The sequence below is a fragment of the Anomalospiza imberbis genome, chromosome 7 (genome assembly GCF_031753505.1).
Source record: "Anomalospiza imberbis isolate Cuckoo-Finch-1a 21T00152 chromosome 7, ASM3175350v1, whole genome shotgun sequence".
Taxonomy (NCBI): Eukaryota; Metazoa; Chordata; class Aves; order Passeriformes; family Viduidae; genus Anomalospiza; species Anomalospiza imberbis.
Genome location: NC_089687.1, coordinates 14,569,384 through 14,591,388, shown reverse-complemented (window position 1 = coordinate 14,591,388; position 22,005 = coordinate 14,569,384). Strand labels below are relative to the sequence as shown.

General features: G+C 48.1%; 1 protein-coding gene across 3 annotated transcripts in view; it reads left to right on the top strand.

Moving 5' to 3' along the window:
• The window catches only part of MARCHF4 (membrane associated ring-CH-type finger 4), a 97,292-nt gene that overhangs the window by 68,405 nt on the left and 6,882 nt on the right, over window positions 1-22,005 (top strand). For 2 of the 3 annotated variants that reach the window (XM_068195498.1, XM_068195499.1), the window contains 2 exons: window positions 527-688; window positions 9,501-9,693. In XM_068195498.1, coding sequence (XP_068051599.1) covers window positions 527-688; window positions 9,501-9,693 — 355 coding nt within the window. The remainder of the gene's footprint in view (window positions 1-526; window positions 689-9,500; window positions 9,694-22,005) is intronic. The other variant, XM_068195500.1, reaches the window with a different exon arrangement.

The following is a 22,005-nucleotide window of genomic DNA, read 5'->3' as shown; positions in this document are numbered from 1 at the left end:
GTCTGAGATGGTGGACCGTGTGGGAGAGAAATTTGAGGACATTTTGCGTGCCTGGGCTTGAGGAAGCTACCTGGGTCTGAGCAGGACATTAGTCTGTAGCAAAGGCTGTCTCACAACTTAACACCACCACCAACCTCAGTTTCTAAAGTAGGTAGCAGAGAGACAAAACCCTGAGCAATGAACTGGTGGCATATGGTTGCCAACAAAGGTGTGTTGTCCACTGGTTAAAGTCAGTGTGAGTCCTCTGGAGTGGTAAGAGTTGTGCTCATCTAGCTTTTCCTTCAGTGGTGACAAGGCATGTAAGACCCCGGTATTTGAGACTATTACATCCCTGACAGTCTCAGTTCATATCAGCCAAGCATTATTAAGAGGAAAAAGGGATGGAAGCAGCATGATTGCCTGAGCCAAACCAGGTAAAAAAGGAAGAAAGTTCAAATGGTGGATAAGGGAGCTTCTGCCATGCCGTGCCACGTGTGCCGTGCTGTGGAAGGAGGGAAGCCTGGCTGATGCTGTCTGTCTCTTCCAGGGGGAGTTGCTGAGCCCGTGTCGATGCGATGGATCTGTGAAGTGCACGCACCAGCCATGTCTGATCAAATGGATTAGCGAGAGAGGCTGCTGGAGCTGTGAGCTGTGTTACTACAAGTATCACGTCATTGCCATAAGCACAAAGAACCCTCTGCAGGTAAAGGTACTAGAGACATTTCAAAGTCTATTTATTCTTGTTTCAATTTTTGTTTCTGGGAGCAAGTGGATTTTACCTTTGTGGGTTTTCCTTCTCTGTGCACAGGGATTCATATGTCTGAGACACTTAGAAAGGATTGCCAGGGGCTGGTCCAAAGAGGCCCCGTGTTCTGCTCAGTGGTTCTGGGAGCATCCCTCAGGAGTCTGTTCTTTCTGTCCTTGGCAATTCCTATATTTACTTGCCTCCTGCTGAAAATTCCACAGTAGTGCTATAGCACCTCACAGCCATTCAAATGTGTTCATCCACTGGAGACCCCAGGTGTGCCTGTCTCCAGGGCCAGGCAAGCACTGCGCCACTGTGGGATTTACTGCAACAGAGCACACAGTCTGTGACTGAGCAGTCGAGACTCCTCGTGTTTATAGTTGTGCCATTAATCCTGATCTCCTCCTGCTGAGACTCTGCTGTGTTGGCGTGAGGGATGGTGGAGGCAGATGGAGGGTTCTTAGAGCTCTCCTCTCTGATCTCACTCCCTTTTTCACTTTACTGCTCTCACACAATCATGGCATGGCACAGGAGGTGTTGAGTCTGATACTCTAGTCTCTTCAAGCCTGATTCTTGATGGGCTTTTGCAGACATGCACACAACAGGTAAATCACATCTTGATGTGTGTGTGAAAATCATCCAAGGACCCACATTCTTTCTTATCTGAAAAGCATTGTTGTTGAGTCAGTCACAGTACAGACTGGTGATTGAAAATCAGGATTCAGAATGGGGAAACATGTGACTATTAAAAATGGGATAAATTATCCTTAATAGCTATTGATTTATTGCAGGGGCAATGCCTGAAGATGCATTAATTGCTGCATGCCTTTGCTGAGCATCTTTAGTGCCTCAGCTGTAAGGAAGTACATTACATCCAGACACTTGTGCTTAATCAGCATCATCTGGACTGGAGAGGCATCACAGAGAGACCAGGGTCATGTCTGTAGGGATTTCGGTCTGTCCAGTGCCTGGCCCTCTGTGGGTTACTCTCTACCAGGAGGCAAGGACAGTGATGGTGATGGTGCCCACTTGTACAGAGGAGTGGGGGAATGCAAACTCCTGCTCTCTCCTTCAAACTGTGATCTCTGTGTGGTTTTTTCTAGGCCTGAGGTCACTTACCACATTGAGGAAAAAGGGACAACCCATCAGGACTCCAGACTTAAATGAAGTAGTGAAATTAGGGGGACATCATGGGGAAAGTTTGCTGAGGGGAAGGAAAAACATGCCTTCTCTCTGAGAGTCCCTACAGCTTCTGATTCAATTTTCCATGAGCCATGGGCTGGTCACATCAGTAGTTTCATCCCAAGCCTCAGACCCAGAATGTTTTAATTTCTTGGCTCCAGCAACTCAGAGCAGATTGAAACACAGGAGGGGAGATGTGGACAAAGCAGCTTTTGTTTATTTCTGGAAAGCTGCTCCATGAGTGCCCTAATGCTTCCTGTGTCTCAGATTGGGGATGCGATGCTGAGCAGCACTGAAGGTTTGCGAGTACAAATTTGTGAGCCTTTGTGTCCCCAGAACCACCTTTAGTGAATGACTCCCAAATGCTCTGCACTTTCAGGTGGCTCAGGGCAATGGTTCAATGACTTTCTTCCTGTTCCTCACTCAGCTAAAATTTGTTGGAGCTGCTCATGGACAAGCTCCCACCTCACACACACAAATTTCAGAGTCTGTGCAAAGCCTCTCTCGCTCTGGGCTCCCCTGTCAGAAAGTGGCCTGATCTGATGGTCTTTGCCATGAACACAAAAACTGAGTGGCAGAAACAGCTGAGTTAGAGAGCTCAGCTCCAGGAGCAAGGATCCCAGAGGACTGTGCAGATCTGAGGCTGGGAGCCTTCACATTGCTGGCTTATACTTCACAGCACTTCTCACAGAAGCACTGGGAAATTTGGAGGATGGGAAGAAGCAACTGGAGTGAAAAGCCACTTGGCCTGGAATAAATGCAGTGTGTAGAGCTACAGCTGCATGCCTGGGTGCCCTGTCTGGTGCCAGCACAAAGGCACTGCTGGGAAGCAGATGCTACACTGGCATTAATATGCAAAATCCTGTGGGAAGTGGCTGATGCACCAAGCCAGGACTTCCTACCAGTACTAAGGGCTTGGGCCCCCTGTAACCCGTTACTATGAATGCCTCATTTCTCAGTGGCTCTCACCATCTGGTAAGATGCTGAGAAAAGGAGGCAGAGAAGACACAGGAGTTAGGATGCCCCAACACTGTATCCCATAAAAAGTCACAGCATGTATAGGTGGGAGGAGTATCCTTTCTGCTTGGTCTGCACCCCACATGTGGATAACACAGGCCAGCTGGACATAAAAGTCTATCTCAAAGTCCCTGACCTTTCTTCTCAGGGTCTGCTGGAACTTGGCCTCAGCTTTATCCTTACAAGAAATCTCTGAATTTCTCAAGCACAGTTTTGTGCTGGAGGGCAAATGCTGTAGGAAGTCACGGTCATCTGTTTTTTCCAGACCAACCATAATACAGGCAAGGACCACACAAGCCTTATGTCCTTGTCCAATATAACCTAATTGGGTGATGCTCTGAGCCTGGCTAGATTCTAAGCAGCAACATGGCCTATCTCTCTCCTGTGTCTTGTATCTGATAGACTGCTGGGAAGCCAAATCCAGGCAGCTGGCAGACCCTGGGCTCCCGAAGCACGTCCAATTGGTCTAAGCAGAGCAGCACATCCAACACCCACATGTTCCCTGGGACCTGCATGTCTCTCTGCCCATTTTGACATCTGCTGCACATTTTTTGGAGTGCTTAGAAGCACAGCATGGGCCAGATGTGTCTGGAGACTCATGGTATGGGCAGAGAAGTTGCAGCCGGGTTCATGCATAATTAACACAGGCTCCTTCCAGCCTCCAGGCTATTGCGATGTTTCATACCAGAGAGACCTTTAGTTTTCTGTTTTGGCAGAATTAATCTCTATAAATTAACCCACCCCACTCCCTGCTCCCTGGATTGCAGGCATTTAGGAGCAAAGGTCCTAAAGCAGCAATACTGCTAACCTGCTGAGACTGGGGGATTAAAGTTGTTGGACAACATAGCAGGTGTCCTGCCAAGCAGCAGTCGGGCAGTGAATGAGCAAAAGTATTCCATCAGCTGTGAACAACCAGGAAATCCAGAGCTTTTGTCCATCCATCCATCCATCCATCCATCCATCCATCCATCCATCCATCCATCCATCCAGTGGATTTCCTGCTCTCCAGTTTGCCAGTCACAGAGACAGGAGTCATGGGCTTGGAGGCTTTAAGTGCTTCCCTCCATTGTAATACTTGTGTAAAGCCCATGATTTTTAAAAGACCCTGAAGGCACAGGGATTAGAAGCACGTGATAGTACTGCCTGCACCCTGATGCTGATACATAGCGGAGTGGGTATCTGCCTTGATGGGTCTCTGAAGTGTATTTAATTTATACAACTCCTTTGTAGTCAGCCCTGAACCACATCCACTCTGATGCTCTGATTTTAGCAAAGAGAAAATCTGTTTGAACTAACCTTCCCAACAACTGTCTGCAGTCTTGATGAGTTCAGCTCTGATTTACAGTTGTTATCTCCGACTCTTCCTGCACTGCGGGCTGTTTCAGCTCCAAAGATCCCCAGTTATCCAGTGCTGGGGTTGGGATCTGGTCTCTGTTCATCTCTGGGTCCATTTTGTCCATGGTGATGATCTGTTAGGAGCTGATGAGTGCTCTTACATGGCCTCTTCATCAGGACACTCACAACTGCAAGAACAGCTGATCCCACAGGGTGTTTGAACTTCAGCCTGAGATCCTGAGCTAAAAAGCTCGAGGCAAGTTTATTGATGTCTCCTGGTAGTCCCAGCCTGTTGAATCAGTTGTGTTGAGCATGAGCTTTGCTGGTCCCTGCTGAGCTTCAGCTGCAGCCTGCAAGCAATGGGTGCAGTCACTGCAAGAGAGACTTCAGGGCCTGTGTGTTAAAACAGGAATTTTCCAGGATGCTGATGCTGTAGCCTGAGTCTTACCAGATGCTGTGGCACATGGAGGAAGGGGGTTTTCATCATTGCAAGTTTCCATTACATAGTCCTACTGGGCCCTCCTCCTCCTTGCTGCTTTTCTAGTATCTGAATAAACCACAGTATCTGTAAGTGTACAGCAGGGAAGCCATGCCACAGCAGTGGCTTAATTTTGCTTGGCCGATTTATATAAAAAAAGCATCCTCCCGAAGATAATTGATGGCCAGGGTCTTGGGACAGCAGCAAGGGGAGAACCACACCTAAGCTGCAAATGATCCTCTCCAACCTTCTAGGAAAAACCTCCTCTTGCTTGTGACCCTGGGTCTGAGAATTAAATTGCTTACTAGCCCAGCTCAGGATGTTAATGATGTGTATTAAGGGGACGTGTCAGATACAGCAATAAAAATAAACTGAACTGCCTGAGGCAGGCATGGAGGAGCTCTCAGGGGAGTGCAGGAAGGCTTCTCCAGCAAACGAGACTTCTTTGCAAGCTGCTGCAGTAAGACATAGACATCGTCTGCAGGCAGTATCTGCCTTGGATATGTTTGTGCTGGTGCTTGGGAACCTTTGTAGACTGCAAGTGCCAAAGAAAGGGAAATACAGATCAGGCATTAAATAATATAGTAATGACATTATTCATCTGTGTTACATTAGCAAGTTTTCACTTAGAAACCTCTAAGCAGAAGCACTGAAGCAAGCAGGGAAACAGCTTTGTGTCAAGTACAACTTGCAGGTTTTGAAACAGTGCAGGAGAACAAGTGACATGACTCGAAGGCAGCAGTACCGGCTTGGATCCTGACTAAAGTCATCACAAATGTCAGACCTGAGCTCCTAAGAAGCCCTTTCTGAGGCATCTGGGTTGCAGAGCTTTGTGATTTAAGCAAAATGGAGAAACTTGGGGAAACTGGTCTGAGAGAGAGTGGTGTTTTGCACCTGCAGACATGGGTGGTGTGCCAAAGCATTTGGCCCAGGGGGTCGGTAGCAGAGGACAGACAGACAGCTCCAGACAGCTTCTCCAGAATGGTTTGCAGGGTTGGTGCACTTTTCCAGTGCAGGTGGCAGACCATCACAGAGAACTGCTTGGGCATGTTCTGAAGCCATTGTGAGTCTGGACTTCACAAAGGTGATCATGTTAACCTGTAGGAGCCTTTAAAGCTTTTTGGTACCACCAAGTCCTTAGTTCTGTGCTGTTCAGCATTGGCAGAGCATCTGTAGAGATTTCTACCTGCCTAAAGGTCATGTCCCTGACTGAAAACCTGGGTGAGCTGCGTTGTTAAAAGTGCACTTTAGTGCAGCTCAGTGGCTGCCAGGAGCTTGAGTCATCATCAGCTGAGGGAAGAAGGACTCAGATTTAGGTCTCTCCCCACAAGGTGGGATTGCTTGACACTGTGATCTTGCTAGATCTTGAACATTTGAGCTGGAGATTTGGAGGGAGGGAGCTGTGTCTGCTGCCAGGCATTCAGACAAAGAGCTTTGGGGGTTTCAGATGTGCCAGTAGAGGGACTCCAGAGTTGCTGAGCAGCTGTAGTGGTGACCCATGGATGATAGGGTCACCTGCCAAGTCCTTGGTCTGCTGACCATAATGAGGGTGGAGAGGGCTTGGGAAAAGGGGTGATTTTCTAAGGGCTGTTATGAAATCTGAAAGACACAGTGCTGTGATTGAGGTGAGCTCCTAAGGCTACCAGTGCAGGGACACATCAAACCCAGCTCCTGCAGCTGAAATTCATAAGCACGTTCCAGCTCTGAACAGCTCTTGGACCTTTCTGTCTGAGAACTCATGGGGGTAACAGGCTCATGCTAAGATCTTCTATCTCATATGCTAAGATGGAATTAAAAGATGAAAAATAATGACTCTAGTTATTAGTAGCTCAAGCTAGATCTGGGACTCTAAATTGCAGTTCTCAGGGTTGCCAGAGAGAAAAGACAACATTTATTACTTCTTTTTTTTTTTTTTTTTTTTTTTTCCCCTACTGGAAAATATTAAATTCTTCTGCATGCTGGCTTTTTTTCCCCTATGTTCAGCTTTGACCCATTTACCTCCTTGCCAGAGGGTAATCACACCCCAGTGCCACCTTCTGAACAGAGTCAGGACTGCTGCTGTGTGTGTCACTGTCACTTAGTGCCAGATGCAGGAGGAGAGCCTCCTACCCCCTGGCACAGCTGTCAGACTCCAGGCTCTTCATTAGCACCGCAGTGAACTTCCCAGCAGCCGCTGCCAGCTGAGCAGTGTCGGGCACTGTCCCTGCCAGTGTTTCAGCCTCCCTGTTCCCAGCCAAGGGGAGCAGGGTTTGAGGTTTTGCACTCAAGTGTAACTCTTCTGTTCTCTGAGCCCCATCCTCTTTGACACTGTGTTTAGTGCTACACTTAAGCCTCCCTTTCTCTGCAAAGCCATGGTGTTGGTTGTACATGGCTTCTAGTTGTAGAAAAAAACTCCTCTTCCCTTTGCCTCTAATTGCTACCTTGGAAGGACCTGTTGCTACCAGAGGCCTTGCAGTTTGCCAGGCAGATGGTGAGGAGCCAGTCCATTACCTCCTCAAGAGAGAGAAATGATGCAGAATGATTTGGCTGGCACAGGCACACGCGGGTCAGCGTGAGGGGCCTGCAGTAAAACCTTCGCACGCAGCACCAGGCTGTGCTCTCAGCACTCTCATTCCCTCTGAGCCCCAGGTCGTGGAAGGGGAGATGAGGTCTGGGGAAAGCTGCAGGGGCGAAACTGCAACCCCACGCACATAGCCAAGCTCCCTGCCCACCACATGAATTTAGTCCTGGAGCTCTGGGCTAATGGCATTGCTTGCAGATTTTTCCTTCATTGGCTTATGGTGCTGTTGAGAGCGAAGCTGAGGAGCTGATGGGAGGACGGCAGAGCTGCTTATCCCACCCTCAGAAACCAGATATGTGATGAGTGCTGGGTGGCCTTTGCTCTGCCTGATGTCAGGAGAGGAGTTGCACCATTGCACTTCTCCTGTGGACTCCAGCACCCGTGCAGCATTGGGACTTCCAGGCTGTTCACTGTGTGACCTTCTCAGTGGCACAAAGGGTCCAGGTGGATTTGGTGGAGGCATGGAGCAGGTTGGGTTGTGGCAGAGTGGGAATGGTTGAAAAGATTACTGAGTGTCCCTAGTGCTGTGTTTGCCTTTGGCTGGGTCAGCTGCTTGGGCAGATGGCAGGAAGGAGACTGGAGTAGCTGGGCCCAGGGAAGAGACTGGGTTTAGCTAAGCCCAGTCCTGCTTCAGTGAGGAACAAGCCCAGTCAGTGGGGAACAAGTTCTCTCTCTGCTCAGCAGCTCTGTAGCCATTTCTGTGGCCAACTACGAAATAAGCTGGTACCACCCACCTCGCTGGTGCTGCACATCCATGGTAGACAATTTGAGGGCTGTCTGCCCTTGCAGGATGTAAGCCAAAGAGCAAGGCTGGCAGAGGCAGAGCAATCTCCTTCAGTTGCCACCCACAGACCTCAGCCTCCAGCTGAAGCTCTCGTTTGTCCCTCTCCAAATGCAGCCCTTTTCAGGGAAGTGCATTTGGTTCAGGGGTTTGGTCATTGGACTGGTAGCAGTGCCATGCATGCCTGTACCAGCACAAGTCACTTCTTGTCCTCCTTGCCCTTCAGTCAGGGTTCAAAAGTCCTTGCAAAAAACATTGCTAAGTCCTGGCTGGCCTGAGCAGTAAAGAAGTATCCAGTACTTGAACTCCCTTCTTGCTCTGCAGAAGGATGGGACAAGGCTTGCTGGGTGATCCTGCTGTCCTAGAATATGTTTGACCAACATGCAGGACACTGAGATCTCATAAGACTGTCATTTCATGGGGAAACTGAATTTGGGCTGAATCTAGGCTAAAGATTTCCAACTCCTCTGAATCCTCTTTACCTGGAGGAGGTTGAAGTCCATATTTGTTTATCCTCCTGCCAGTCCCACTGTGATTTCAAGGGCATGTATCTCACAGCTAGAGGTGGCCTATATACTTTGATGCCAGGAGAGACTGTCTCTCCTCACCCTGTTTACAGGTTTGATTTTTGATTTGCAGAAGATGCTATGGACCATGTCCCCAAGTCTTGTTAAAGACTCCAATTTCTGCTCTTGGTTTTATAGGACAGTTTTCTCAGCAGTGTAAATCTGAGTGGGGAGGTTTTATGCTGGATGACAGAGAGGAGTCTGGGTTTAGGATATTTATAACGTAGCTTATACAAAGCTATTTGACAAAGTGAATGGATTTGGAGGAGTTATTTCTATTTTTTTCTTTTTCTGAGGAAGAAGCATTGACGTTTACCTTGGAACACAGCCTGAACATGTCATCATTTAAAGGCAGAGTGTCCTAACCACAAAAACTTGTGTTGTTTGTAGCACATTCTGTGGGATGTGCATTGCCACTGTGAAATTCTACCTAGGGCTGTGATCATGTCAGATCTCACAAAGTGGCACAGAGCCAGCTCATATGAGGCCTTCAAAAGAAAGCTTGGTTCTTTGAGATACTTACTCTTTTGGTACTGGGATGCCCTGGGTGAGGACGTTGCCTGGCTTCTATTTGAGGGAGCAACTGAACTTTATGGTTTGTGATGGCCATCGCAGATCTACTGTCATGGGCGTGTTATTTTTGGTGTCTTGCCTTCATCCATCCTGCCTCACTCAGGTTGCTGTGCTTTCCTGCCACGCTCCATCCCAGATCTGGATGGGGTAAAAGCACCTATGCCCATAGGTGCTCTTTGAGATCTCCAAAGCCACCACAATGGTGTAAAACAGTGATGTGCTCCAAGTAACTAATCTCTTCTCTTTTGTCCTTCCTCCCTCCCTCTTGTCCCCTCCCTGTACAGTGGCAGGCCATCTCTCTGACAGTCATTGAGAAGGTTCAGATAGCAGCAGCCATCCTGGGTTCCCTCTTCCTCATCGCCAGTATCTCGTGGCTCATCTGGTCGACCTTCAGTCCTTCAGCCAAGTGGCAGCGCCAGGACCTGCTCTTCCAGATCTGCTATGGAATGTACGGCTTCATGGACATTGTCTGTATAGGTGGGTGATCGTATCTCACACCGCGGCCACGGTTGCCGCTCACTCACCTGTGGAGAGGAGTGGGACATGGCGTGGAGAGCCAGGCTGGCTTGGATTGAGTGCCCACAGCTTTTCTTCCTCTTTGCTTTTGTGGCCCATTGCTCTCTCAGCTCGTCTGGGCGGCCCCAGAGTGTTTCCTTGGCTGTGGTGGCAGAGGGACTTGAAAAACGCCAGAGAGAAACAGATGTCTCTTCAGAGAAAGAAGCGGGTAGGGAGGTCTGGGGGAGGCTGGGGAGTGTAAGGCTTTAGAGAAGCTCCTTTTCTCCTGGAATAGCTAATTTAGGGACTGCCCCACAGCAGGCATGGCAGGGTCTCTCCACACACAGCTCCTTGGCTCTCCAGCCCAGTCTCTCTGCAGGCAGGAGTGGTTTCCCCTTCTTTGGGCCACCTTGGAGCTGCAAGTCCAAATGAGATCATGGGCCAGCCTGGGGTCCATGTCAGGTTGCTGGTACAGAGCAGCTCTCTGAGGATGCAGCTGCCTTACTCACACTGCACAAGCCTGGAGAGCAGCTGCTGTCAGCCTGGCCCCAGCAGAGTCTCTGGGACCCAGTGCAGGTCTGCAGGATGGAGGGACATAGCTGCCAATACCTGCAGCAGTTCCTGGTGAGCACCAGCCACCTCCAAATGCGCCCCTGAGCAGTGTCCACCCAAGACCAGGCCACAAGATAACTTGTCAGTTCAAATGACCCTGACAGGAAGCAAAAAGGGAACCAGAGAGCTCTTTGTGTCTGGGTCCTGGCATCACTGTTATGAAGTTAGAAGAAGCCTTCCCAAACTCAGTGGGAAAAGGCAGTCATCTTGAAAAAAAAGGGAACTGGAGAGCTCTTCATGTCTGGGTCCTGGCATCACTATTATGAGGTTAGAAGAAGCCTTCCAAAACTCAGTGGGAAAAGGCAGTCATCTTGACTTGGTGGATATGTGTATGTGTGGATAGAGCCCTTCCAGAGGGAAGAACAGCCCCTGTTCCAGCTCTCAGGAGAAGCAGGACAGAGCAGCAACTGGTGGAATTTGGGTGCAGAAGTAAAACAGACCCAGTGGCAGGGACAGAATTCTGGACTGCACGCCTCGATATCCAGGTTCAAATGGCTCTTGGCCTCAGCAGCCTTCCAGCACAGGACTTGGGCCTGCCAAGACCAATTCCTCCCACTGTTGCCACCACTGTGCTAGCAGTGAGACATGAATTTGGCCTGTAGAGATCATCTTGCTCCTTCATGTGATGCTGGTGGAGCTACCACATTTCTCCGGGAACAAAGTGTGGCAAAGGGAGTTAAAGAGAGATGGGCAGCACCCATATGTTGACACAATAGGCACAACAGGTGATGTCCTCTTGCTGGTAGAATTGAAAGTAGAAAAAAATTTTCCCTATGCACGTGTGGTGTGCACATGTGTCACCTTGTTGGCAGGGGACAGAAGTGGAGAGCTCTGAGCTGGGCGGACATCAGTAACATGATTAACTGGCTTTGATAAAGCTTCAAGAGCTGAGGGGAACTGATTAGCTCATCTGGTAATAGGAGGTAAATCTTCCCACATAGCAGAGAACAAACCATGCCAACCTTGAACTGAAGGGGAACTTGGCAGACAGATCAGATTTTAGGTTTTGTTTGCTTGTTTGTTTTTGTTAATTTTTCTAAGGATTTGGCCTCTATTTCTCTTTTCCACCTTCTCTGAGGGAAAATAAGTTTATTTGCCTCTCCGCTGAGGCATAATGCCCTAAACTGAGAGCTTTGATTTTTTTTTTTTTTTTTCTTCCCAGCCAAAGAACAAGCAGACATCCCATTCCCAGGAACATTTCAGAGTCGTGACTTCGGGCATCCCCTTGTCTCATGTTCCTCCCTGCACAGCTGGCAGTCCTGGGGTGCCAGGCATGCTGCCTTTCCCACAAACTCAAAAGCCAGTGGGAAGCATTACAGATGCAGTGAGTTAACATGTCTGTACGTGAGTTCTCTTGCCCAGCACTCAGCAGCTACTCAGAGCTGGCTCCACTTGGGCTGTGTGCAGCACATCTACTCGTGCTGCCAGGCAGCCCACCCATGCTCATCCAGGAGAGGGGATGTTCTGGAGCACGTGAGCTCTGTCTCCATTCCTGTAGAAAAGCTCATATGTGATGCTGCCAGCCCTCTGCCCCTGCCACCCTGCAGTGTAAAACTTGATTGCATAGTGCATTTTTACTCTTTGAAATCCCAGCTGTTGCTGCTGCTGTTGCCAGCTCAGCAGTGGAGAGGAAATGAGCTCTGAGCAGTACTAGCTGAGAGTGTGTGTTCACTCTACTCCCCTCCTCTTCCTCTTCTACCCACTTCAAACTCAGTGACAAATGAGATACTCAGCAGGAGTTGTACAACCAGGACTCCCTGGCTGTTGATGTGGTCTTCTCTCTTTTCTGAGTGACTTCTCCTCAGCCCTGCAGATATCAGGGGGTGCACTAGCACTAGCCAAAAGGCTGGTCTGTCCCTCTAAGAGGCAAGGCCAGGTCAGGCCAGGGGAAGGGACTGATCACAGGGAATTCTTTCCTATGAACACAAGCTGAGTGTTGGGGTTATTCTGCCTGGAGAAGAGAAGGGTCTGGGGATACAGCTTTCCAGTCTGTCAAGGAGTCTACAAGAGAGCTGGAGAGGGACTTAGGGCAAGGGCATGTAGTGATGGAACATGGGTCATGGCTTTAATTTGAGAGTAGGGTTAGATATTAGCAAGAAGTACTTTACTGTGAGGGTGGTGATGCACTGGAGCAGGTTGCCCACAGAAGCTGTGGGTACCCAATCCCTGGAAGTGTTCAAGGCCACACTGGCCAGGGCTCTGAGCAGCCTGGAGTAGTGGGAGGTGTCCTTGCCCAAGGCAGGTTGGAACAAGATGATCTTTAAGGTCCCTTCCAACCCAACCCATTCTATGAACACTGCAACTGAGGCGAATTCCTCATTCATTATAACTTTGTGCAGCTGTGATGGATGCAGCAATGTCTCCCTAGAAGGCTTGCAGTGAGTTCCTCACTGTGGAACAGCTTCTCTCCCTCTCTTCATCCTTCTTCCAAACCTTACTGTCTCATGCAGGGTCTTTTGACAAATGGTCAAAGGCAGGTCTGGAGATTGAAAGTTCTGCTCCTGACTGCCAGCATGGCCCAAAGCCTCTTGTTATTAGTCCCTGGGTTTTAGTTCTACTTCTGCAAGTTTAGGATAAAACCTCTCATGGAGAATTACAGTGGAAATGGATCTTGAAATACTGGAGTGTTGTCTGTGCAATTCAGTGTCTCTTCCTCTGCAGTAGAGCCCTTTTCCTCTTTTGTTACCTAGCCTGTGGGTGGGTAGGAAAGATTTAAGAACTAAGTCAGCTCAGTCGTGGGGAAAGGGCAGGACATTAGGTGCACTCAGTTCTACCACACTTGTTTTTTCCAGCTAATGTACAATGCTGTCTGTACATATTTTTGTTACAGGCTGGGCAGCCTTAGCTAGAAGAATGTGATACCATAGGTCCTACAGTAATTGTATGAATTCCAGTTGTTTCTTCCTCCAGCTTGACCCCCAAGTTTTTCTTTCGCTAGCAGAGGAGTGGAGGCTGAAAGACAAGGTACTCAGTGAAGAGCAGATATGCTGAAACAGAGCTCCTCTGTAGTTCCTGGCAGTTTGCACTTCAGTTATACTTGGGTGTCTCACATCCATTGGGCAGCCAGTGACTCTCGTCCCGGAGGCCAGTTTACACACCCTGTCACTGGAGGTGCTCAGCAGGACACTTCCTCTGGCACTGTGGAGTCTCAAAGCTGGAGAGCCACCAACTCTGCAGAGGTGTGGCTAAAATCAGACAGGCAGTCCACAACTGCCCAGCTGTTTTGTGTGATCTCCTCTCTACCAAGTAACAATTAGGGAGCAATTTGCCAAGATAGAGCAATTGGTGACAATTTGCATGTACAATCCCATGGCAGCACTGATCTTTCCAGTGTGGAGTCAAAGGTGAGGGCATGAGTACCTCCTTGCACATACAGCTCCCTCAGCACAGATCATTTGGTGGTTGTTATTCTCATTTGTTCTGAAATGGTCAGATCATCTCCAAGCTGGACACTCAAAATATGTCTGTTTACTCAGAGACCATTGATCCATGGAACAAAATCCAGGGGTCTGGATTTGACCCTCAGTCACTAACCTTCAGTAATATACTAGTTTTCTTTGGACTTTTCTAGATCTAGCATGCCCCACAAAAACAGTTGGAGGGATCAGGAACCATTGTCTGTCTCTTCACCCATGATGAAAACAAAAGTCACAACCAAAGTAAAACCGGTCTGCTCCTCATGATCAGCAAGACAGGTGGTATGGCCTCAAGCACCAGAAGCTATGTCCATCTGGGCAAGATGTGCAAGATGGCCTTTCAACACTGTTCTCCCCCTTGCTCTCAGACATCTAACAGGAGAGCAAGGAGCCCTGGAAAAGATTGCTTGGGATTTGTGGGAACCTCCAGTACTGGATTTTATTTAAGAACCTGTTAGAAAACATATGTCAAGAACAGGTTGCAGAGAGAGGATCCCAGTTTGTGAAGGAGGAACAAATTAAATACTTCTTGATATCCAGCCAGCCTCAATGTCTTTGATTCTGATCTCTCTTTCATCTGTGCTATCTCTGGTCATGTCTGTAGGACAGATATGAGAGTTGGATTAAACTAGAAACTGGTGATGGTGCCAGCATAGGTATTGCTCTGCTATGAAGTCATCTACAACACAGACATCTGAGATCAGGAACCATCTGAGATGGGGACTGTTCATTTGATTAACTGCTCTCTCCATGGTCCATGAGAGGTAAATCCAAGAGGTAAATCTCTCGCATAGCAAGAGATTAGCAAAAACGTGGTTATCGAAATGCACAGATAAATGGAATGAGCCTTCACAGGAGAGAGTAGCAGCTTAGAGCTGGCCTGTACATCCTGAGAGATATCTGCCTGTTAATTAAATGACAGTCCTTGGAGAGGAAAGGAGGGGTTTGCCTCTCTCTCTGTCAAAGTGCAATTAGGGGAAGTAGACATTTGTAGAATAAGGTGTCATTTGGGGTCAGGAGGACAGGAAAGCATCTCCTGTTAAACAAAGAGGAACTCTGCCAGCTAATGAGAGCATGTCACAGAGTAGGCTCAGGCATCCCCAGATGGGCTCTGAGGGAGAAACATGTCCCAGGAGGGCCATTTGCAGGCTGTGTGCACAGGGCTGTGGCGATACGGTTTGTGTGTGCTGGCCTGCTTGGGATCACACAGGGGTCTCCCTGAGGTTGGCATGCTGGAGGGTTATCCCCAGCAATGCAAAAGTAATCTGATCTGCCTCTCCTTGGATCACTGACTGATGGGCACTTCTGCTTTGTCTGTGCCCAAGTACCTGCTCCCTGGCTCACCCTGCCTTGATGCTGACAGCAGTGCATTTCTGCAAGCACTAAATCCTCGTGCTCTTTGAAGTTTTTCCCACTCTTTCCCTGGCTGGCCCCTGATGGTATTTGCCTTCAAAATGGCACTGCAGCTCAGCAGCACAAGATAGGCAGAGCAGGACCATTCATCCAGCCAACGATTCTTGTTGGCACACCATGGCAATCCATTACAGATCAGGAAATGTCTGCCTGCTGTTTTTAATCCCAGCTGCCAGAAGGAATAATCAAAAGCATCCAGTATGTCTGACAGCATCTCAGCACAACCATAGGTAATAACATAAGAAATCAATAGCCAATTAAAACTGATCCACAGCATTTGATCTTTCATAGTACAGTGGGAACAGTATTTAATGGAGCTTCCTTGAAACAGTGACAATTCAAGCTTCCTGCCAAGACTAATGGGATTTTGTTTTAAATGAGCTTTGCTTTCTAGAGGAATTACCGGGCTGAGGTAGGCTTGGGGTGTTATCTAGCCAGGTCACTTGGGCCCTCAGCATTCAAAGGGTTTAGGAGTCAAAGTCACAATGAAATAAAAAGAAACTGAGAAATGAGGTGTCTTCAGGGTCTTGGTCTTCATCTGTACCGATCCCATTCTCAAAAGGAAAGCAGCTGTTTTCATTCAGGTCTACACAGTCCCCCAAGGTACAAAGCTGGAAGAATCGCTACCGCGGTAGGGAATCAGTTTTAATTGCCAAACCCACATGTTGGCTTGATGACACCCTAAAGGCAGAGCAAAAGGCAGAGACGTTCAGCAAATGTCTTTGGAGGAGAGATCTGACAGCAGCCCACACAGCAAATGTGTGTGGCATTGGCATACCTGGAAGAGAACTGTGAGAATATACAGAAGTGTTCTGTGCCTTTCAGCTTGATGCTCTACTTGCCATGCTCTTCATGCACTTCTTACCCAATTTGTGTGTAAACTGGAGCTACCAGGAGCTAATTGGAGTGGCCAGATCCAGGTCCTACCTTCAGAGCAGGCAGTTGGGATAAAGCTAGGCAGCAAAGTCACCTTTTCTTCACCATGAACTCTGGTTTGGACACATTCAGCCACAGTGTGCATGCTTTAAAAACCACTGAGCAAATCATTGATCTATCAGCTGTTCAGAGGCTGTGTAGACAGGAACAGTCCCCACAGGGCATGTTATGGGGCTCTCAATCCAGCTGGGCAGGGTCCCTCCTGGGGAGCAATCATTGTGGGCCCTGTAGTTGGGCCAGCATCAGAAGCAACGCTGCAAAGCTGATCTGACCATGGACTCCTTGGCTGTTATCCAGGAACAGTGGATGCTTAGCAAAATCAAGACAAGCCACCCTTCTGCCCCTGAAAGAAGGGACCTATTTTTATCCACTGTTGCATTGATTGTTCCATAAGAGAGCAGAGGGGCAGCTGGCACATGTGCATTGTGTTCTCCCAGCAGTGGGCAGGGCTGCAGGGGCTCTGTGTGCCCACAGGACTCCAGCACAGCTCTGGCCACTCTCCACAGAGACAGCACATCACTGCTGAGCAAAGAGACACAGCTTTGGACCTAGCTCTGAACCCTCTCCCTCTTTGCAGGGAAGGAACTTGGCTTCCAGCACAATCTGAGCAGCACCTGGGCTTTCACATGTATGTGTTCAGCTCCACACTCCTTCCCCACATCCATCTCCAGCAGGGTCCCACTGTTGCAGCAGGGCTCCAGAGATGTATTTATTGTGAATAACCATATGGTGCTCTCTGCTCCAGTGGATCAGTGTGTTTGGCATTTAATGAGGGCACCATCATTAACAGTTTTTGAGGGAAAAAAGAAATTCCTTCACCTTGTGAACTGCATCTTGTGCTTTCAAGTGTGATACATTACAATCAGAATGGTGCCTTCCTGTCACTAAACTCCTTGACAAAATCAAGTGCCTGGTGTCCCTGGGTTAAGTTTCCGTATGTGGGCAGAGGCAGGAGCACTAGCCTGCCTGTCACAACCCCTACACTACGGCAGGAAATTCCTTTGTAGGCAGCTGGTAGGATCTCCCATGCCAGCTGCACAAATTGTGCTATCTAGTAAGGGATGAAAAAAGTCCTCAGTTCTGTGCCAGGCTGTGTTTTTCCAACTGCCTTCTGTCCCATCGCTCCTCCTACTACAGCCTGCACCCCACAGACACATTACTCCTGGAGGTGGAAGCTGTGGTCCATGGCAGGCTCTTGTGGCTGTAGCAAGAGAATTCAACTCCATAGTCAAAGTTGAGACCATGGCAGGGTCACCCCCATGCATAGTGGATGACGCTGCTTTTGGTGTGTCCCCAGCTCAGTGGGGACCCAGAAGCAGAAGTAAGAAGAGATTAATATGAAGCCACATTAATCAAGCTCTGGAATCACCTCATAGGGACTGATCGATGGCTGCCTACCAGCAGAGCCATCTTTCAACCCATATACAACAGGCTGTAATGAAGAATATTGCAAACAGGCCTATGGGCTAAGTTGCTAAAGTTAATTCTTCCTGCAAGTTACTCCCTGAAGCAGTGCTTTTCTTCCTGCACCAAGACCCACAAATGACAGCCACAGCCTGAGCCCCTCTGCCCTATAGCAGAGCTGGTTCCACAATATCCATACTAGGCCAGGTGGGACAATTCACTCTGCTCAGCCACAGCCACATGAAGAACCTTTCTGTGTTCTCCAAGGCTCTCTAAACCTTTGCTGCAGGTTTAGCCACGCTCAGCTCCATTCACTGCTGTCATACTTGTGAGCTAAGCCCTGGCAGATCCCATAGGTGCAGGTAAACCCTGACCTGTCCCTCAGCCTCTGTCAGCATTCACTCATCTGGATATTGCAGCCACAAAGGCCTTCAGCTCTGGTGGAAGACCCTTGCATGTGCAGAGAAGCAAGGAACATCTTTTGCCTTCCTAGAGATCCTAGCTAGTAACAGATCAGAAATAACAGACCCTTGTCCTCTTGGCTTCTACCACCTTTGTTAATTTTGAGTAGTGCCTCTGTGGGAGAGGTGAAGACCTTTGCAGGGGAGAAGGTGGGGTGAGACCTATGGAGACATCATCAGGGAGCAGAGAGAGGCTGCAGTACCCAAGGTGAAAGGCTTTGGGAGATCTCACAGAAATCCTGGGTTTGCAATGAAAGATTTTTTTTTTTTTTGTCATGGCTGTGAAGAACAAAGCGGCACAGGACAGGCTGCACCATGGTGTGTTCCAGGAACACATTTATCCCAACAAAAGGCTGGCCAAATTCCAGCATGAACACCTTCTGCCTCACATCTTTGGGATGCCTTCCTGCTTGTTGGAGGGGAAAGATGCCCACATCTCACTCCAATGAGGCAGTAGAAGCAATCACAATGCACATACCAACATCTGACATGTCAGGTCCATTAATTTAGCCCATGTGCCCTACGTTACCCTGGGGGATGTCAAGGGTGATCTGTACTCACCTTTGTGTCTCTCCTAATTGGTTTGTATTTCTCTTAGTGAAAAAGCACTTAGGTGACTGGAATACTCTGGAAGAATTGGGCTCAAAAAGGACCTGCATCCCTTTGAAAATGAAAAAATTGTGAAACTATTCTCATTTTTTCCTTACAGAATTTAATTTGCTAATAAAAGCAGAGAGGGAGGCATTAGTTCTACTTTCAATAAGCAAATGTCATGTTTTGATCATTCTTGAAAAAAGCATTTTGATTTAACATTTAGAGATGACTGCTCATGCTGAGTATTTCAAATTCAGTGTCAGAATTTGGAATACAACATTTAAAAAAAATTCAATTCCAAATGAAACATTTTAACCTGTCTGCAAATAAATGTGTGTTCTTCCATTCTGGGGAACAATGTGACTTTTTCAGGTCTCACTCCAAGCAAGTGTGAAGGCAGATTCCCAAGCCCTGCACAGCACAGTGGTGTTGTCCAGCTTTCCTTTTAAAGGAGCGTCCCTGGAACGTCTGAGGACCAGCATGACTGCACAGGCAGTGCTTTGGTCAGAGGAACATTAGCTATGGCATAGGAAGGTAAAGGACCCAGACCTGGAGGAATGGTTTCCATCATGCAAACAGAATGAAGTGGAAGTCATGTGCTTTTTCTCTCCTCACCATAAGTATTCAACTCCATGGACTTCTGTAGGGAATGTCTGGAAATCTGAAGGTAGAAAAGACCCATAAAATCACCTAGAGATCAGTGCTCTGTTCAACCTAGCTTGAAATTAATATTTACTCCCTTCTTTTAAAGACCTTGCAGTATCTGTCATGCACACAATGAGTCTCTTTCACCTCTTGAACGAAGCCTTTTCAAGATGTGGGGTGTTGCTGTTATATCCATTTTAAATTAGGGAAAAAAAAAAAAGGTCCCAAGAGGATCTACCCAGTCCTAGCTACAAAGCAAGGAGGGGAAACTTTAAGACAGCAAGAAGGTATGTATATGAGTACTGCCTTCGAGCCCTATCCCTCCTGTTCTGGCACAGTTATGGATAGACACACAAGTGGGGAATGGTGCTGGAGATGCATGATTCAGAAACAAAGGGTTGTTCTCTTGGTGGAGCTCCCATCTCTATTTATTTAGTTGCTTTTTCCAAGAAGAGTCTCATTTATTGCTGCCTGAATAACGACAGACTGCCCTTTAATCCTCTGCTTTATCATGCCCTGTGAGTTAAATACTACAGGGGTACAAGGGCCCTTTAGGGCACAACATCCACTTTGCTGTAGCTGTCCACAGCCAGCTGAGTTTATAGGAGTAGTTCGGTTTATGCTTTTATCGACTGACTGAGCAAGAATTTGTTTGGGTTTCATTTTATCTATTTTCACTGTTATTTCTTGTTTTGCTTTTGGGTGGTTTTTATCACTGTTTTGAGTCAAAGGGTAAAAAAGTACTGGTTTAGGCAGTGCAGGAGGAGGAAGTTGCAGTGGTTGGTAGCTTGCATGTTTAAGCTGGAAGTATTGTGGCATCTCCAGGGCCATGGTGTTGCTGTGTGAAACTCCAGGGGTCAGCCCAGCTCCTCTGTCACATCTCTGCGGGACCACTTGAGTTATTTTCCCATTGTAAACAAACCATGTGGGAGTGCTGAACAAAATGAAATTTTGTTTCCATTGGACACCTCTTCTCAGCTCCCTAATTTTACCAGTATTTCCTCATGTTGGGTCTTATCAGCTCAGCCCTACAGGCCCACGTGCTGTGGCGAACATGGCTGAGCAGGGCTGCCCTGGGTGGAGGCAGCACCTTGCAGAGAAGATGCATTACTTTGCAGCCAAATGCTCCCCAAATGCTCCTGCAACACCCTGCCCCCAGCTCCCATGAGCTCCACAAGCCCCATGACAGCAGTCCTACTTGTCAGCTCAATTCATCCTGCTGGATAAAACCTTCCTCCTTCTGCAGCAACAAATGCCGTGTCTGTGGGGTGAACAGCTCCCGCTTCCAAGAGGAACCTATGGCATCCTGTGCACACAGGAATCACTGCTTGATACTTGTGTCACATGAACTTGTGTCACTGCTGCAGTGTCACAGCCTGGAAATTGTTTCTTGCCATGTAGCTCAGCCTCATCCTGCAAAATCACAGTGCTTCCTGGGGGAGGGACGCTGCCAGCTGCCACACCAGGCACTGCCAGCAGTAACTGAAGAGCTGCCTCCTCTCCCCAGCACCCCACACTCTGCCCCAGGATCACCCACCTGGTGGAGCAGCAGCTGTGGGGACTCCCTGAGATGCCAGCACGCTGGATCCATGTCCCACCTGGCAGGGCTCTTGCTGACTCTTGGGACTGGGTGTAAACGGCTGCAGAGAGCTTGGGACACAGCATAATGACCTGCCCAGATGGGATCTGCTGCTCCCATGGCTCTGCCAGCTGGAGTGGAGGAAGCAGGAAGGAGAAGGGCTCTCACTGCACGTGGAGGGGTGGTCCTGGCCCACCAGGGGCTGAGGAAGCTCTGAGGCACAGCTGCCTTTGAACAAGGAGAAATGAGCTGTAATAAACACAAGGTTTTCTGGTTAGTCAGCAGTTGAAGGTTATGGGCCAGCTTGTTTTTGCTGTAGTGACCCAAAATGGAAGAGTCCAAACCTCCATAAAATAATTCCTCAAAATTGGGAACAGCTTCTCTGTGTACACTGGTGGGAGCTCTTCCCTGGCCATGGAGGTGCCAATCTCTGAGGGACTCGATTTCAGTTTTGCTGGAGTCATGGCCCTGTGGCCCAGGAGATCCAAGCATGGCATCCCAGTGCTGGGAAAGCTGAGTGGCAGTGAAATCTCACTACAGTGAATGCACTTTGCAGAAGAAGGAGGGTTTTGTCTTCCCCAGGTCCATGGGATCCATGATGGCCATGTCATCCAGTAATAACAGCACTCAAGGGAGTCCAGCCATGCAGACATCCCAGTCCTGCTGAGCCAAAACACAGTTCAGATTCCTACATAATCAGTTCTTCAGACATTAAAAAAAAAATGTGCATTGAGAATGATTGATAAGAAGATGCCTGATTATAATCAGCTAATTATTTTTCCATATGTTAAGGATTCACTTGAGCTCTAATCATTATGAATACTTTTTCAATTTATACTTTATCTCATTCAGTGCTGGAAATTGCTATGTTTGCACACCCACCTAGTACAGTTCCAGCATTATTCAGAGCAGACCTTTGCTAAAAATCTTGTGGACTAGAGAAATCCTGATCACCGGTCCAGTGTCTTGCAGCTTCCAGAAATGTCTAAAAGACACCACCACATGTTCCAGGCTAACCAGTATGAACTATTCCTGTATGCAGGGCAGTCTGTTCAGCTCTTGAAACGTTCTTGGGACAAAAATTATATTTTGGATAGTGGAGATGAGAGTTATGAATGAATCTATACTTCCTATTCAATTTCTCCGGAAAGCAAAGACTCCCTGAAAATTTGAATGTGTCAGTAGTTTGTATGGGAAACAAGTGTTTAATGAAAGCATTCCAGAGCTGAAGAAA